At 57.7% G+C, this 17,872-nt stretch overlaps 4 protein-coding genes across 4 annotated transcripts; 1 reads left to right on the top strand and 3 right to left on the bottom strand.

The window, feature by feature from the left end:
- Positions 1-93: 93 nt before the first annotated feature.
- Positions 94-3,161, bottom strand: GAT1 (Sodium- and chloride-dependent GABA transporter 1; the record flags this gene model as incomplete). The annotated part of the gene is made up of 3 exons (XM_071057860.1): positions 94-2,085; positions 2,217-2,577; positions 2,659-3,161. The coding sequence occupies 3 exons, from the start codon at positions 3,159-3,161 to the stop codon at positions 94-96; spliced, it is 2,856 nt and encodes a 951-aa protein (XP_070913961.1).
- A 7,379-nt stretch (positions 3,162-10,540) lies between these two features.
- Positions 10,541-11,571, bottom strand: MFIFM68171_02437 (Extracellular membrane protein CFEM domain-containing protein; the record flags this gene model as incomplete). The annotated part of the gene is made up of 3 exons (XM_071057859.1): positions 10,541-11,145; positions 11,207-11,432; positions 11,491-11,571. The coding sequence occupies 3 exons, from the start codon at positions 11,569-11,571 to the stop codon at positions 10,541-10,543; spliced, it is 912 nt and encodes a 303-aa protein (XP_070913960.1).
- Positions 11,572-13,318: 1,747 nt separating this feature from the next.
- DBF2 (serine/threonine-protein kinase dbf2) lies at positions 13,319-15,410 on the bottom strand (the record flags this gene model as incomplete). Its single annotated transcript, XM_071057858.1, has 3 exons — positions 13,319-13,676; positions 13,734-14,772; positions 14,831-15,410. 3 exons carry the CDS (start codon positions 15,408-15,410, stop codon positions 13,319-13,321), a joined length of 1,977 nt encoding a protein of 658 aa, XP_070913959.1.
- A 1,016-nt stretch (positions 15,411-16,426) lies between these two features.
- On the top strand, positions 16,427-17,323 carry MFIFM68171_02435 (WW domain binding protein 11; the record flags this gene model as incomplete). The annotated part of the gene is made up of 2 exons (XM_071057857.1): positions 16,427-16,499; positions 16,581-17,323. 2 exons carry the CDS (start codon positions 16,427-16,429, stop codon positions 17,321-17,323), a joined length of 816 nt encoding a protein of 271 aa, XP_070913958.1.
- Between the last annotated feature and the right edge of the window lie 549 nt (positions 17,324-17,872).

Here is a 17,872-nt window from a genome sequence, read left to right as displayed (position 1 = left end):
CAATTCGTTGCATTATATTACCGCCCTTGCGCATGTCGCCATTATTCAACGACGTTGATGATGACACGCGCAAGGTATCCGTCGGGCGTGGGATCACAAACTCATAGTCAACCACTCCCACTCCTGCGGCCCGGCACGCTGGCTGCCCGGACCAGCCAGCGGTCGTTGGGTGGCGCCCCCGATGCCGTTCGTGAGGCCCAGGCTGCTGGTATTGGTCTGCATCGTCGGCAGTGCAGTGCTCGAACCGAGCGACCTTGGGGCCGCCTCGCTAGAACCCGTCGAGTTCTCGGGGCTGTCAATGTCCATGCCGCTCGAAGGCGGCTGCTCCACGACGCTCTTGCTATGGCGGCGCTGGCGCTTCGAAGAGGAGAGCGCGGTAGTTCGCGGAAGCGACGCCGCCCCCGGCCCGGGCGCGTTCTTCGGCGGCGCAGCGGCGATCGGGACAACGCCTTTGCCGCCGACAACTCCGCTGGAGGAGCCGGCGTAGCTTGTCGGTGTGCTCCCGGCCGTGTTAACTGCCGACGCGGAACCGCTGGCGGGACTGTCGCTCTCGTTGGCGCTGCCGGCTCGGTTCTGCGCTGGCGGCGGCGTGGTCACTTGCGTAGGCAGAGGGTTAGCGGCACTGGAGGATATGGACAGCGACGAGCTCTTCTTGGCCGAAGAATTCGAGTTGGAGTTGGCATTTTTCCTCGAAGACCGGGTGCTGGTGCCGCCAACGGGGAGACCTGCCCCTGAACCGCGATTTCGCTTCTTGATGACGTCCGTCTTCAAGCTCAATGGCCTAACCACGCCGTGGAGTTTCAGGAAGAGACCGCAGGCGTTGCATAGAGGCTGGCCCTCGGGGTTGCGACGCCACAGCGGCGTGGTTTGGGTAAAGCAGTTTGTACACGTCGTGGGTGTGTTGCTTTCGCCTTGGTTGCCGCCTGTCCCTTGGAGATTGGTCGTCGATCCGTGCCTCGATCCCGGCGGCGGAGACGGGGCCCTACTAGCGGTGGCAGACGACAAGTCCGACGTAGCATTTTGCTCGGCTGGGGGCGAGTTTGACGTCGACTGTGCGAGTCTGTCGAAAGGATTTCCCCTGCTTGTCAAACCCGGTGTCGACGCTGTTCTCGGTACCTTTCCAATGCGCCCATTCGTCTGACGGAAGGACTGCGATTGCGACCTGTTCAAGCTCCCTGCTTCCCATTCCCCGTTCGTCTCGACATAGTCTGTGGTTGTACCACCTATCGTCACCTGTTTCCGGGTAGGGCCAGCGGGGTACCTTGCAGCCTGAGTGCTGAAATTACCAGGAAGAGAAGGATCCCACTGTAACGACGAGCTGTCGAACCCGCTGTCTTCCATGCCTTGCGGGGGGATGTCCCGGGGAATCGGGATGTTGCGATCGGCAAAGGCAGTCCCTTCCTCCTCGTCCGAGTCAGCGCCAAAGGAAAACATGCTGTCCTGGCCTAAACTGACGCCGGGCGAGCGGTGCCCCTGCTGGAATACCTGGGTTGGGTCGATATGGCCGAACGAGCCCGGCCCGGCAAACGTAGAAGCCGCATCTAGGCTGGTGGTGGTGGCGGGGTTGAACATTAGGTTGCCATTACCCCCGTACGGAAACTGGTGACCCATGGCATTGCCCATGGCGGGATGGCCGGGCCTGTAAGGCTGCTGGCGGGGGTGACGCATATCCACGGGCCCAAAGTAGAAACCCTCGCCATCGGTTAAGGGGTGCGGAGTGGACACGGCCGACGGATAAGCGGATCCGGGAGGGGAATAAAAGTCGGTGCCGAGCGAGCCGGACGGCATCGGGCCGTTGTACAACGAGGCAAACGGGTCGTGGGCAACCATTGGCGAAGTGGCTGGTGAGAAGGAGAAGTTCTGCTGGAACGGGCCGGCAGAGGTTATGATGGGGTCGTTGTCCAAGCGGAAGGTATCGAGCGGGAACGGGACCGCCGTCTGATTGGGCGGCTGGGCCATGCCCGCCTGGTGTAAGTGGTCGAGCGAGTACTCTTGGAGCTCGGAATCCGCATCGAGTCCATTCGCTGCAAAGCCGCTGCTGACAGCGGGCACATGTGGGGAGAAGTTGGCCGGACGTTTCCGTGTCTAGAAAGAGGCAAGATCAGATCACCGTCGCCAGCGTGTAGAGGCCGGGACGCTCGCGAGACCAGATGCGAAACGGACAGAGGTAACCACACCCAGAGCCTCCTCTTGCGAAACAAGAGAACGGAACTTACACGCTGGCCGGTCTCGTCGATGCTGGTCTTGCGCGGATGACGAGGGAGATAGCCAAACTCGTCCTGCGCTCGTTGGTGGGCGGCGACGGGTACCGACTGGGGAATTAGTTGCTGAGACGGGTCCTTGCGAGACTTAATCGGGATAGCGGCCGCCGTGGTGTGGACCGACTTCTCTTCGGCCTGCCGCATGGCTTCCGGGGTCGGCGTCAGGGCGAGGCCTGCCGGTGTACCTACGTTGTCGTTGTGTATAAAGTCGTCGAGGTTCATGGGGTCGGGCTGCGGCAGGGCCAGCTCCGTCGTCCGCCGCAATTGTGCAATACCGCTGGGTGCATTGAGTGATGCGCCGGAGAGCCGATTGGTCCTTGATGGTGCCAGCAAAGTCAGCGCTCCTTTTTTTTTTTTTTTCTCCCCCTCCCCATTGCCATCGAAGCGGCAAACCTACTTAACTGACTCGGCAGCCCTGGCCTTGGGCAGTTTGAAGTGCATCATCCGCCACGTCAAGTTCTCCATGCGCTCCTGGGCGGGAAGACGCTGCTTGGTCTGGGCGAAGAACTTCCAAACCTGGATGGCCAGCGGATCCTGTCTCTGCATCTCGTCCAAGTGCTGGCCCTCGCTTGCAACGCACTGCTGGAAGGGCGGGAAGACGGCGGCGCGCAGCAAATCATGGTGGGCGCTGCTCTGGGTCGTGGGCAAATCTAAACCAAAGCGGTGCAAGGCGGCGCGCTGGCCGCCGTCAGCTATCCTCGCCGTCGTCGTCGTTGCTGCGGACGGTCTGCTGCCGCTGGCGGTCGGGGGGAGGGCTGTGCCGAATCGGTCGGCTTTCCGATGGCCGGCTGCGGCGTCGCCTGGTCTGCGCGGAAAGCGGTAATCGTGCTCTGTCGCTGTCGGGTTCATCGAAGTCAACGGGCTCGACGTCGAAAAGGGGTTCACCATGGTGGCTGCCATTGTCGCACAATGGAGCAGCCCTCGTTGCAAGAATGACGATTCCAGACGGCCAAAGGAGGAGTCACTCCCACGCGAAAGCGGCCGAGGGTTGGCTGCGTTGCTCTTTAGCTTTTGGACTTTCCCCACGCTCGGGGTGACTGCACAGGCCGCCCTGGGTGCAGCCGGTGTGCTGGGGTGCTGGGCCGCCGCACTGCGTGCAGAAAGTACAGTACTGTACTGTGCCTCTAGGTAGGTAAGGTAGTTAAACGGGCCCGAAGCCTGAGGAGAAAGAAGAGAGACGGGCGCCTGGCGGGATGGCCAGCAATGCGGTCCGAAAAATGGCTATTTTCCGTCGCTTTGGACCGTCGCTCCTGACAGATGTTGTCCGGTAGCAAAGTAAGACGGGCAAAGGAGGGTCGTCCACAGCAGCTGCTTCAGGCTATGGGCATGGGCTCCGCTACCATCCCAATGACCCAGCCGGGATCACGGGCGGTCCCCGGGCCACCCGCCTGCTAGTGACGAGACTTAACCCCGCCAGGTCCAGGCTGTGCCAGTACTGCGCAGCACTCCGTATGAGACAAAGCAAAAAAAAAAAAAAAGAAAAGAAAAAAAAGAATGAATTTTGGGAATTGGCGCGCGCCGGCCAGTTGAGCTACGCCGCTGAGAGCTACCGTGTCTTGTACTGCCCAGTAGCACAGGATCTCAGTTCCAATTCAACCTCAAGACTGAGAGGTTGCGCGGCCTGCTGTCAGCTCATGGGCGGCAGATCCACGCACTCCGTGGGATGATGCATCCGCTCGGCAGCAGAGGCGACAGGGGTCGGTGGCCCGAATGCCGCTAGTTAGACTCAGCACCGCTCGGAGATTCAATCCTCCTTCAAAGTAGTCTCCAAATTCGGCAAAAGGGCGGCCAAAGATCTACCGACTTTAGTTTAAAAGTAACCGAGCTGAATACTATCGAGAGTCTTCCAACAGCTTTCCATGGCGGTATTGCGTTGTCGTTGCGCCTACTGGATCCCAGAAGCGGCCGTGAGTAGAGGAAAGACACAAAACCCCAAACACGTGGCTGCAAGAACGGAAGGCCAATCCGCATCGGCAGTACAACATAGGAAGAAGAGAAAATCTCGACCTCGCTCCGGCACGGGCAGAAACCTCCTCTGTCGTACCCGGTATTCCGCTCCCCACGTTGTAGCACTGTAATCATGTACAATACGAGACAGTGACATTGTCCGCGGCACAAGGCTCAGTGTTTAGAGGATTTTATCCCTGCTGCTTGTGACTTGGGACGAAGCAAGGAATGAAGCAAGGAAACTGCCTTTAAGACCTGAAAGCAAAGCTCCCGTAGACTACGGGCCGGCGGAAGTCTGTGATGGACACGACGAAATCCCATCGGAAGCCGCTCTGTCTATTTCGTAGACTCGTGAGGTTGCAACCGACCAGAAGTCAATGGTATATCCAACCACAAGTACCTGTACTTTGTCCCTCCATCACCAATGCCCGGTAGGCATGGGCGGAAGGTGGGACTCTTGGCGATGGATCTTGGCAACCCCGCGCCGGTTGACGGGCGCACACAAGGTTCGGTCTCGTTCTAGACGGGGAATAGGCGTAAGAGATGAAAACCTACCCCTGACGGACACACAGCTTCGCTAGGAACAGTCTCTCATCGACGAACATCATTGCTCGTGGAGAATTGAGGTCCCCCCACCGTAACACGACGGCAAGGCCCTGACGGGGTGCCAGAACGTACATCACATGGCTAACAGGGGTGGGCAGCAGCCAGCCACTCAGTCGAGAGCCGGGTAGTGTACCAGAGAAACGTTTGTTTCACCGTCAGCTCTCGAACGGCTCCTACACCAATAGCCATCTGTTTGTGCACATCTCAGAACTGCCCACCAGCTGATGCTGAGATAGTCTGCCGGGAGCAACCCTAGGGGGAAATCTGGGAGTGGTTGTTCGCTTTGTATCGGCCCAACGTGAAGCGAACACGGATTCTCTCGTTTCGAACCTGCGGATCGATCTACGGCAGAAATAGCAGCCGGCGGCAGTGATTACTGCTGTACCACAGCCATTCTCGACCAATTGACCGATCAGCTCCAATGCCGCGTCTGTACCCCTCCTACCTCAAGCATGCCGCTCACAAACGCGGCGGGCGGCTGGCATGCCACCCCACGCGGGCTTCAGCGGCAGGCATCGCGAGAGTGCGCTTGCGGCACCTCGATGTAGGGGTCCACGGCTGCGTGTGCTGGGGAGCCCGCTGAAGGGTAAACCCGCTTGTCTCTTCTGCCGGATCCCCGCTATCACCTTTTCTGGCAGAGGTTTGTCTGAACTCGGATGTCCCTTGTCCTAGAAGTACCGATTGTATATCGCGGTGCTTTTGCGGACGGAGCGCTTGTTCCACCACACTGTCCTGGCCAGCTCGGCTGCACTCGTCTGCGCTCGTTTGCTCACCTTACCGGGCCATGTCAGAGCCGCTCACCCCACTTTCCAGCACGGCGCGGAGCAGGTCCTCAAGATCCACGGGCTCGCGTGGCGCGACAGCACAGGAAGTCAAATTCGGGCTGGTCTCGACCTGTGTGGGGTGACAGAACTGCAACGCCGGCTTTGCTGTCCTCATCTTGTCAGTACCCAGCACTACGTCTCGTCGGCCTTCCAAACCGTGTCTGTAGCGATCTCGCCGCGGAGAGTCTTGCCCAAACCTAAGTTGCAGACAGTGCAAGGGGTTGTGTCATTAACCACCAGCTGGTTGCCCTGCGAGGAGGACAGTATCATCCGTGCGAACGAACGAACGAACGGCCTTCCAAATGTGGTTTGGACAGGGGCCGGAGGTGGCGGGCGAGCAGGTACTGGATACAAGCGAGGGTGCGGAGCACTTGCAGGAGTCTGCATGGGACCCCCACTCTTGGAACAGACGACATGGGCAGCCCACCAACTTGATCTGGAAAACCTGCTTCTTCCGCTTGTTGATTGATTGGCCGTCCGCTCGTTCTGTGCTAGACTGATCCGAGAATCAGCAGCCCAGGCTATGACAGCCCATTGGCACTTAATGTTGTGCTTGACCGTTCTGGTTGGGAGAACACAGTCTTTGCCGGATTTGCAGCAAACAAACGTTTAAATCGAGACTGAGTTTGAGATTTGCTGGTGTTCTAGATCCCGACTGGCTCGGTGCACACGTGCCTCGACCCACCCTGAACCCTTGACGTTGTGTGTGGGGCCAGAATAAGAGCCAGGGCTCCACGTCCGTCGTGAGAGTCCCCTAAGAAATGCCTCGTCACTCGTCCAGGATGTTATTTACGGTAAAGCAGTTTTGATGTAAATTCAATGGCCACGGGTTCCGCGCGGACTACAACAGCATACATGAAGCTTCACAGTCATGGTGAATTGATGTCGGTTTGACACCAGCACACCAGGTCAACCCATCGGATTCTGTCAAAAAAGAACCGGACCTTGCCGACAAATCGGAACACATAACGTTAACTGCTGAAACGCTTTGGCGGCTGGGCGACCCCGCACATTTCGCCGCGCTATGTCGTCCAAGCAAGCTCCCTCTGGACATCCCTCTCCCTTGCGCGGACAGCCATAGTTCTGCGAACCACACATCTTGATGGCAGGCTGCTACTGCAGTGTAGAAGCAGCGACTCCGCAATCCAGGGCATTGGAGCGACGACTTCTGCGGCTGGCCCCGCCCACCGAATTTAGCCATAGGGGCCGACCACGGCCATCTTCGAAGCGGTAGCTACTAGAGGACGGGCGTTGCTTCCAGCCTCCAGGCAGATGGGTCGCAGAGGGTGCAGCTGCCGTCGCTCCACTGACCCCGGAATCGGCCCGCGAAACGGCTTGCGAGTACCCGACGCTGGGAGCCGGACGAGGCATAAACCCAATCGCTACTGCGCGGTTCATCCAATTTCGCTCTTGGAAACAAGCCGCCTTTGATGGCCTCGGATCCGTCTCATTGGGCTGAGCTTGTGGTTATCTGAGCTCGATAAACCTTAACTGATAAGTTCACCTGGAGGGGCAGACGCCCCGCTGCATCACATGCGACGTCCAGGGTCCTCCACACCCTCCGTCAATGGCGGTGAACAATCCTACCGCCTGTCGAAACTTGTAATTATCCCCTCCGGAAAATTGCCGTGGCTAGCGCGAACACCCGGGTAACATGAGTTTGGATGGATATCAGTGCAGTCCAACCGCTGTCCGCTGGTTTCTCAGCAGCGAGGGGCCCCCTGCGGGAATTTATCACCCAGACACCCTGTGGCTGATCGGTGCGACGGGCGACATGGCGGGCAAAACCAATAAGAGTTATGGCCGGCCGTGGGGGGCTCGATTTGCACCGCAGGCCCAGGAGACAGAACCTCGCGTGGGGGGCGATCATGCAGTGGGCAAATGTGGGCTGCCGCTTGTGCCTCCACACTCTGCAACCCCTCTGACATCAAGACACGACAATCAATTTCTCTTCTGATGACTGATCGAGAATCCGTCCTGAGGCTGGTTGTTGCCACAACAGGATTCGCCGCCATGACCTTGGCGTCTTGGTCAGACCCTAACCCTAGTATTTCCCTATCTCTATGCGAGTGCCTAACCAAAAAGTCAGAACCATCGACCGAGCAGGAAAGGTATATCGGTGAGATGATAGCGCCCTATATACTCCGTATTCCTGGCTGAAGGGCAGGTGGTGTGTAACCGTTCCTCGTTCTTATCTCGTGTGTTACTTGCGACCAGGAATTTGCCCACTCAGAGCATCGCAAGTTGTCGCGTGATAATTCGCCGCCTTTGTCAAACCCGAGCCATCAGCCGTGACCCTATAATGGCCTTTTGTGATAAGCACTATAAGCCTGATAAGAGGCAGCGTGATAGGCAGTTCGGCCTTGGAGCTCTAGCACATGGGTCAAGATGATCGAACAGCATCCGTTACAGTAAGATGACGGTATGTAATCTAAAAACGACCATCTCTGCTTCCGGCCCTGCAATGACGGTCCCTCGGGAGACCCCTTGCCTTGACACTGGGGCCGAGCTATCAGGCAGTATCACGAGTCGCACCTGGCTACGCCTCGTCGAGCAAGCAGCGAAACCCAAGAGGGTTCCGGCTAGATCAAAACGCTAAGTCTGCAAGTGATAAGTAGCCTCTGTGTCTTTGAGATGCTCTCCTCGCCACGTCTTATCGTCTTCGATGACGAGGCGATTGCGTTATCGCACACCATGTCTCGCCGTGGACTCAGGCGGCCAAGTAGTACTACAAGATGCCCGGGGACCCCGCGGGCTTTCCACGTCTGTATCTGGACTCGATCCAAGGATGAAGATGACCTTGTAACACTCTCCGTTCACTGCAGCCTCTGAGAGATCAGGAGCCCGAGACGGATGCGTATGAGCGAAGGGGTCTTCCCCAATCTAGGAGAGATTTCATGAGCCATTTACAGGAAAATCAACCAACATCCCCGTGCAGGGAGAAGCATAGGGTTCGGAAATCCCGCTCCTGGGCCAAAACGATGATGAGTAACTCAACGACAGGCTGTGAGATTTCAAATTCCTTAATACGTTCTGATACCAGACAACAGAATCCTCGGTGCTCTCATGGCGCTCAACGACCTACAGGCTAACCACCTACCCCTTGATTGCGGCGGGCAGTCATTTACTCATACCCACCGCTTTATCTTTATTTCCCAGGGACACCCTGCCTACCCGGAAGCGCAATGCGAAGATCACCAACGATGATATGAGGTACACCAACTGTCCCCAAGGCTACCGATACAAGGCCAAACACTCGTCGACACCAGAGACGAAGAGAAGGAATATGATTCTTCGCTGGCAATACCACATCGTTCTCCCTGCTCGACCCAAGCATGTACCGAGGAAGCTTGATCGGGCTCAAACTTAGCCAGGCCATACACGTAGGGCACATTGGACACCCGACCATCCGTCTCAGATTTCATGGGCACCATACCAAGTTTTCACATTCCGCGGCAGATTTGGCTTACCACACATGAACAGAGGATTGGGGTCACATCGTGGCGGTCCGGGCCGGCGCGCATGATCCAAGAGAAGTTGCCTGCGGAGGAGAAACACGCTGGCCTGCTGTCGCAGGTCAGTCCGAGCACATCCCTCGCACGAGCACGTGGGAGAGACTAAGACCGTCCGATCTGAGCGTGAAACCCCCGAGCGCCCACACACAAACGAGGACCCCTGGAACACGTGTGAAGCGCATCCCGGCGGCTGGGACGTTCTACAATTTACCCAAGGCACTTCTCTAGCAAGGCTGGAAGGGGTGGGCGTTTGCCGTCCATGTTGCCTTAATAGAATTGAGGATAGGAGGAGCAGCCCGGAGATGGCGACTTCCGTGGTGTCGGCTACTCGTGCTGTCGAACGAGGACATACCGGAGTGTGACGATGGCCAGGACAACAGGGAACGCGAGAACTGCTAGCGCTGAGCGAGAACAACAGACACGCTCGATGGTCCCTCCCCCCATTTCCGGCTGGCTGGCCGCTTACATGCCAACACCACCCTCATTCGCCGCCGACATGACCCGGGGCCGCTTGATTTTTAGCATTGCTGGACGGCTCCGATTCACATGGTGTCTTGGAATTTGTAGTGATGCGGGTTTAAGGGCTGGTGAAACCGGAGGATCCCGGAAAGGAGAGGCTGCTTCCTTGCTAGACATGGGGAAAGCAGGTTTTTGAAGACCCCAATGAAAAAGGACGGTACACAGCTTGCATTACTAGGCCTGGTATCAACGAAGAGAGGGCAGCGGATTCAACAACCCCAGAAAAGCTTGTGGGACAGTCCCTATCGTAGTTAGGGGACACTCCATTTTGTTGTTCGCTGCACTATTGCCGATGTCGCGTGCTCCCTACCAGAAGTTGACATGTGAAAGTGTTGAGCTCATGTACAGGAGGCCAATGACATGCCTTCCACTCTAGATACTGCAGTGATGCTGGTCTGATGACGAAACACGGCAAGACGACGTTCTTTCACCATCCCTGCGAGTGGAAATCCTGTTCTCGAACGTGGAGTTGTTTAAGTGATATGGAGGTGTGCACTAATGTTCTATGCTATATTTCTCTAATTCCATCGACATCACCGATTCCCGCTTCCCAATCTTTATTATGTCATTCATCCCTTAGGCCATGGTTCCCGCCAAAACATTGTCCCCAAAAATGCAGGTAAAACAATGTAACTCACTTCCGTTATGCCAACTCCCTATTCCTGGTAACGAAAAGGAAATTTTTGAAAGGATCGTAATAAATCATGAAAATGGTATGACATGAACCAGCAAGCCCCAGGAGTCCAAATACCATCCGTATCCCTTAGGAACTCCCAGGCCCAACTCATCCCTCGGTATCATGTCATATCCAAATGGCGCTTGCAGCTCCGATCAACCCCTGTCCATCAGCTAGTCCCAACACAGCAGATTAAAGCAAGCCGACGACGGCCAGCCCACCGGCCAGCAGACCCCCCATAACCTTCACGGCCAGCATCTCATCCGCGCGGCCGGCGGCAGCAGCCTCCTGGGGGTTCGAGCCTCCGGTCGGGGTGGGGTTCGTCTGGGCCTGCTGGTTGGTGATCAGGCTGGTGGTGGTGTAGGTGCCGCTGGCGGCCTCGGCCACGGTGGCGATGCCGACCGAGGTGGACAGCGTGGTGGTGCCGTCATCGATGTCGAGGGTGAGGACCTGGGTGATGGTCTTGGTCACGGTGCTCCAGGTCCAGTCCCGGCCCCAGGGTCCCCAGGGAGAGCCGCCGTTGCGGCCGCCGGGGCCCCAGCCGCCCGGGCCGCCAGCCCACGGGTTGCCGTTCCACTCGCAGCCCGTGACGGTGTAGACGCCGCCGGTCCAGGTGCGGGTCCACTCGTCGTAGTCGTCCTGGTCGACGTCGCCGTCGCCATCGTGGTCGTAGCCGCGGTGGTAGTAGTCGTCGTTGTCGTCGTCACCATCGTGGTCGTGGTCGCGGTCGCCGCGCCAGCGGCCGCCGGGCCCGCCTGGGCCACCGTACTTGCCGGGGCCCCATTCGCCAGTGAAGGCTGCGGTGCGGTGTTAGCCAGCCGTGGCTGAGAGACGAGAGCGGTGTCGGGAGCAACATACCTGGCGCAGAGATGGTGTAGACGCCCGTGGCGCCGTTGGCGCTGCACGAGGACCATTGGGCGCAGAGGGACGAGGACAGGGAGCTGTATGAGGTCACGGCTGTGGGGGTTGCCGAGCAGGCCGACTCAATGCAGCCGTGGACAGAGGCGGCTTGGGTCGCCTGGCAGTAGCTGGTGGGCGCCGGCCAGGTGCTGGCCGAGTCCCACAGGGAGGAGAAGCACCCTTGCTGCGAGGAGAAGTTAGACACTCTAGTGCAAGATCTAGCGGGAAAGGGCCGGACGAACAGCACAGTCAGGAGCTCCGCCCCACCATTGGGCGTGCGCAACGGCCGGCGTCAAGACGGCGGCAACGACTGAGGTCTTCATGATAGCGTGTTTTTTGGTGTTATCCGGCGTTTGAGGAGCGTGTGTAGCTTGGGTGGTTCGAGCCAAGAAGGGTCCAAAGGGGGCTGCAATTTATTCTAGTTTATATTGTGTCTCCGCAGCTGATCGATGACGAGTCTGGTCCAAATGTATGAGACGGCGGAAGCAGCTAGCAACCATGGTGCCGATCTTTATAGGTATACTGGGACGGCATCAGAGTCCATGCTCCTGCATAGAGTGCATACATGTGCCCTAGGTCTGGGGTCAGCTCCCCGGCGGAGGTGGCACATGGTGAGCAGCTCGGGATCGTCACTGCCAGGCTAGGAACTACCGACGGAACAAATGGGCGCCACGGTGGTCTGCCGCGCGGCCCTGCATCACGTATACGGCTCGCCGTGGGCAGGGAGATCCGCCAGCAAAGACAGCGCTGATGCGGACAAGCAGCGGTGGCACGGTGGGAGAGGTTGATGCCAAGCCCAACAGCAGAGAGATGGCGAGCAGCCGCGTAGGCAGCGTGCCGAAACACCGAACCCGCCAGCCCAAAAGCATTCGGTGAGCCAGTGACAACGAGCCTCCAGCCGTCCAGCCCGGCCCTGCCCAGCTCTCTCGGGACCGAGGGTGAGGCGGGGCTGGAAGGAGCCGGGTGGGTGAATCACGGCTAACTCGAAAAAGACGATTGGATGGGTCAAGAAAGAGGTTGGCGCACAGAGAGCCCAGTGACTTGGGCCTCTTGTTTTTCCTTCTGCTTCGCAAGGATCCGGGTCCACGTCTGTCTTCCCACCGCCGTTAGAATCGGATGTGGCGCCGGGGGAAGTCCGATGCGCCAACCACAAACATCGCTCGGGGATATTTTTCGACTCGGGCCGCCATGGACAACGTAAGACTGTGAGCTCATCCCTCGAGCTGATCTGTCGCCTTTCTCGCTTTCACAATTCCGGCAGAGGGCGCAATGTCTCGGTGAGTTCCACGGCGTCTGCAAAATAGGGCTAGAAAAGCGCCAGGCCGCACTGTTCTTCTGGGGTTGCTTGGCACGATCGATTGTGGGAAGTTTCAGATGATGGGATTCGGTGATAAGATTAGATCCCGCTGTTGCATTGGGTGGCGTCTTCCATCGGATGCAATCTGCACCCTGAGTGCTCCTCTCTGCATCTCGTTCAAGTGGTTACATCAAATCAGCGAAGACATTAGACCCTCCCTTCTCGGCTTGACGCTGAGACACCATGGCCCTCGATGACGACGCCCGGCATACTTTGCAATCTGTACGATGCAAGCCATTGCATCTGGCAGACTCAGCCTCTTGGTTTCGGTTACAAATTCATCGCGCGTGTCCTGTCTCAAGTGACGCGTCTGCCTGACGACCCTCGGTGTTACTGCACGGAAAATATACCTGATAGGTAGCCTGAATACAATGTTCTACACTCCCCGAAGCCCAGCAACAAAACACGCCGCCAATCACCATGGTCCCCAGCCCACCATTCACCGCCTGACCATGTATCCCTTCCCACCAGTCATCGAAAACTCCATAACACTCGATAAGTAATGTCGAACAAATCGGTTGGCTAATGTCAAAGCCAAGAGACGAAAAAAAGGAACCCGGGAACCAATGACTTGGGTCCATTCATCGCTGTCCCCACCGTCATATTAACTTGAACTCCCGCCGATGCACCCCGGTGTACGGTTCACCCGACCACCACCATGCAGGCCGTTTCCGAAATCTGGGGTACACAGGTCTGGGTCGCCGGTGCTGGCACTACAGCATGGTGCCGAAGGTGTCGTCTTCGAAGGGAATCGGCTTGCGCGGCGTGCCGTCGTCCGTCGCCGGCTTGCGGTGGCGGAACGTGAACCCCACGAAAAGGCTCTTGCTCATCTCATCGTCGCGCTCCGCCATGCTCTCGAGCGCCTGCTGCTTTTCGTGCACTTCCTTGTACTTGGCCATGTCCGCCTCGTTGCTAAAATCGTCGAAGTAGCCTGCGTCTGTCTCCGAGTCCAGCTCCGGGACGAATGGAGGCTTGGTCTCGCGCAGCACCGCCCAATCGACCTCGGCAAAGTACTGATGGCTGTAGATGTCGTTGATGTTGGAGAACCTCTTAGATCTCGAGTTGATGCAGCTGCATTCGTCAGCTCCTCCGCTCAGCCTTGTCCACAGGGGCCACGCGCCAACTCACGTTGTGATGAAGTTCCAGGTCCGGTTGCTCAAGAAGTAGTTCGGGTCTTCCCACACCGGCCGCTTGAGTACCTCTCGCCAATGGTTCAAATTCCGCCACGTCTCGTCGGCAGTCGACCCTGCAAACGGAGGGAAGCCCGTCAGGGCCTCGAACAACATACAGCCCAAGCTCCAATAGTCGACTGTGAAATCGTACTCGTCACCCCTCAGTACCTCTGGCGCCATGTAATCCGGCGACCCCACGATTGACTTGGCGTAATTGACGTCCCTCTCCCGCATCGTGCGGTACCCTTCCCGCCTCTCGGCAACTGTCCGCTGGTCCATCGGTTTGCCGAATGGAACCGACGTCTCGGACGCTTTCTCCAGGCGGATCCTCATCGACTCAATCTTGGCAGGGGCTAGGAACCCAGCCGCGAGGCCGAAATCAGTGAGCTTGACGTGGCCGGATGAGTCGACTAGGAAGTTCTCGGGCTTGAGATCGCGGTGAATGTAGCCCAGTTGGTGCAGGGCATCGACTGCGCAGAACATCTCGGCGATGTAGAAGCGAGCGTGCCGGTTGGACAGCACGCCCGTGTTGTTGAGGAGCGTGCGGAAGTCCCCGCCCGGTACATATTCCATGGCAAGATAGATATTCTTGTCGTCTTGGAACGAGTACAGCAGACGGACAAGCCACTCGCTCTTGGCCGTTGTGAGAATATCCCGTTCGGTCAGGACATGCCGGACCTCGTCTAGCTTGAACAACAGCTTCTTGCTCATGACCTTGAGCGCGCACACCTCCTTGGTATCCTTCTTTTGCGCGAGGAAGACCTGGCCGTAGCCGCCCTGGCCGACCTGTGTCAGGATTTGGAAATCACCATGCCGCAACCTGACGCGCCTCTTGCGGAGGTTGGCGCGTTCCCGACCAGTGTATTTTGACCACATCTGGTTGTACGTCTCCTTGTCTGTCTCAGGGGGGGCGGGATATTCTGCTTTGAATGCGCTGAGGCGGTTCTGCCTTGAGCCGACATATGTCAAGAGGTCGAAATAGTAATCGAGGAAATCTAGGGCGCGTGAGTACGAACCAAATATGCGCCGGTGCCCTCGCAAGTCGAAACCTACATAGTTGGGTGACATTGACCATGCGCTTGACAGTTGGCTTCTGCAGAAGTTCGCGCTCCTCGGCCGTGAGACCCCGTGTCGTGTTGAACCGCTTGACAGTCGGCGACGGCCGGTCTCGAGGCTGGTACAGCTCTTGGCGAGAGATGGCAGCATGGCTGGGTTGGTATGTCGGCTCCGTGAAAGGGTCGCGCGGGAGAGCCGGCGGTGTGTTTTCTTGCCCCTTGCTTCTCAGAGGGCTACCGGGTGCGGCAGGTCCTTTATGGATGATGCTATCGTCGACAGCCGAGGAACCGTCTTCCAAGTTCTGCACGTTGGTCCTGCCAGGGGACAACGGGGTGATGAGGGCGCTCTGCGGTCGGCCAAGCTTCACGGGAATGTCGAGCGCGCTCGGCGTACCAAGCTTCATGCTCTGGAAAGCGCCGGGAAGCTCATTGGCGCCAGGGGGCACTGTCCTCTTGCTGGGACTGCCCTGTGGAGTGCTGGCAGGGGTGATGAAGCTGTTTCTGATCGGGGTGGAGGGGCGCGCGTCAGCCTTGTCCTGCTTCCCGCCTGGGAATAGATTGGCCATGAAGCTCGCCATGGCGCCCGGGCGATGAATCTGCGGATTCAAAAGAGAAAAAGGGTCGCGATGTTTAGTTTGCGCAGCTCGCGCCCCGCTTCCTCTGCCTGTAGCAGGCTGGATGGAAGTGAAATAATGAGAATGCTGTACGGGGCACGTGTCTGAGAAATGTAGAGAATGATGCAAAATAGTTTCGAACCGCCTGCAGATGAAGGAGTCGCAGAAGCGATGGAGACGGCGCCGGGAGCTTAAATTATGACGCCCGACGTCGCAGCGCGGCGGCAGTGGTTTGCGCGATCCGGATTGGCAGCGGGGGCGGGGTAACAGACATCAACATGGGACGGGTTGGAGGAGCAACCCAGCCGCGCCGCGTGGGGCCTGTGGCCAGTGCCTCAGCTCGCCTAGGCTCTGAAACAGTCGCGGCACCAAACAGCTGGGCTCTAGCACTGTACCCACGGGAATGCAACATGCCTGTGATTGTACCCTGCGGGGGTCGATGTCCAATTGTCTTCACGCTGCTCCAAACAACCCACCGGCGGCTCTTCGCAGGCCAAGAGACGGTTGTGGTCGAGGCAACACTTCTCTCGTCCATGCTGCCGTGAGCTGTCCCTGCCTCATCGGTAGGATTCCAGAGGTTCCCTTATGGTGTTTGTCCACCGGAAAGAACATCAGATCATTGAATGGGCCCCAATATCAGGCATTCAAGCCGTTCCTACAGTTGCTTAAAAAATAATCTTTTTATATCCCTTTTTTATGGTTTTGTTTGTTAAACTCGGGGGCCGGTTAGCGCCGTCATCCAATACGGTGGCTACGGTTAAACCGCGGTGAAACATCTCGGCGCAAGCTTGGTGCTCTCTCTGTGACTTAATCGTGGCAATCGTTTCCGAAACTTGACCCGCCAGTTTTGACTATCTCGATCTCGCCATTCAGCACCCAACCTCCCGCCCCCCCCCCCCCCGAACTCCACTTGCTGGCCATTTTATTCACGCCGTATCTTGTCCATCTGTAGCATAACGTTCCTTTGATGGTTGCCCGGGATGGCAAAAGAGCGTAACTACAATCCGGTACAAGCGCAGAGGAAGGCCGAGAAGGCCAAAGCCATCAAGAAAGGTACATTCCCAGCTACGGGCAACACTTGATATTTTTGACGCCGAGCTTTTTCAGGCTTTAACTAATTCTCCATGTTCATAGGAAAGGCAGAGCAACAAGCGCGGAGGAACGAAAAACTCGCCAAACGCAACCCCGACAGAATACAAAAGCAGATTGATGATCTGAAAGCGCTAAAAGAGAGTGGCGGCAAGCTCACTGCTCATGAGGAGCAGGCGCTGGAGGCTCTTGAAAAGGACCTGAAGGCGGTCAAGAAAGCAAGAGAAGCTCTGGGAGATAATGCGCCCAAGTTCGGACACGGTCCCCCGAGGCACGGCCAGAGAGGCGACGGTGTGTTAGGCAAAAGGCGACGGGATGCCGAGGACGCATCTAGCAGCGACAGCGACGTACCAGACGATGTCAAGAACATACCCATGCCGCGAGACACGCCGCCGCCAATTCCCAAAGAGATCCTAGACGAGTGGTACGCAAAGCGGAGGGCGAAGCGGAATGCGAACCAAGAACCAGTAGCGGAGCGCCGCCAGGAGTCGGAGAAGACAGCGGCCCCCGCCGTGGAGGCGAAGACGGTCTACGAGGCGAAGCCCGTCGTCAGAGATCTACGCAAGGAAGCCGTGAGCGCGTTCATGCCAACAGCCGTCCGGATGAAGATTGAAAAAGGGAAGGGGCAGGGCCGTCTCTTGGAGCCCGAAGAAGCCGACCAACTGGAAAGGGAAGGCTACCTGCGGACGTCTGAGACGGCACGACCGCAACCCGAGCAGATGCAGATTGATCCAAGTGCTGGTGCACGCAAGGTGATGGTGGAAGACGTGGAAGACGAGGACGATTAAGCCAACTTTAACTTCAGTTCCGTGCCTAACGGTACAATCAATTGCAGCGACGTCAGCCCCATAATAACCTGAACGGCGGCGTTATCTCGGATGAACTCTTGGCTACTGTACTGTACGTTCCGCCGCGCTCGCCCAGACGCGTTTGGTAATCCGCTTACGGATGCGCACAAATTCTGGTAAGGCTGACAGCCAGGTCTGGCCAGCGCGCCAGCATTTACGGTTCTACTGTCACATCGGTTCAAATCTTCTACCCTTGAAGACGTGTGCCGATTTTGCCGGCCGGTCCGTATTGCGACAACGCCGGGCATTTATCTTCATCATTGTCGCTCACTCTTGATCAACATGGAGCCGGGGTTGTCCCGTAGCGATTGAAAAGCATAGGATGAACCAGGAGCCCAGGTTCCAGGCTCCGGGCACAAAACTCAGAGGCTGCGCCCTCGGGGGTCTGCCAGGGCCCATTCTTGCGGCCCCTGCTCAGGAATGCCAGAGTTGGAAACCAACACTCCATGTACCAGAAACGGTGTAATGGGGTGCCGCAATGGGGTGTGT

Source organism: Madurella fahalii, assembly GCF_045866475.1.
Source record: "Madurella fahalii IFM 68171 DNA, scaffold_1, whole genome shotgun sequence".
In the NCBI taxonomy this organism is placed as follows: Eukaryota; Fungi; Ascomycota; class Sordariomycetes; order Sordariales; genus Madurella; species Madurella fahalii.
Note: the sequence above shows the minus strand (reverse complement) of the source record. Positions and strands in the feature narration are given on the sequence as shown.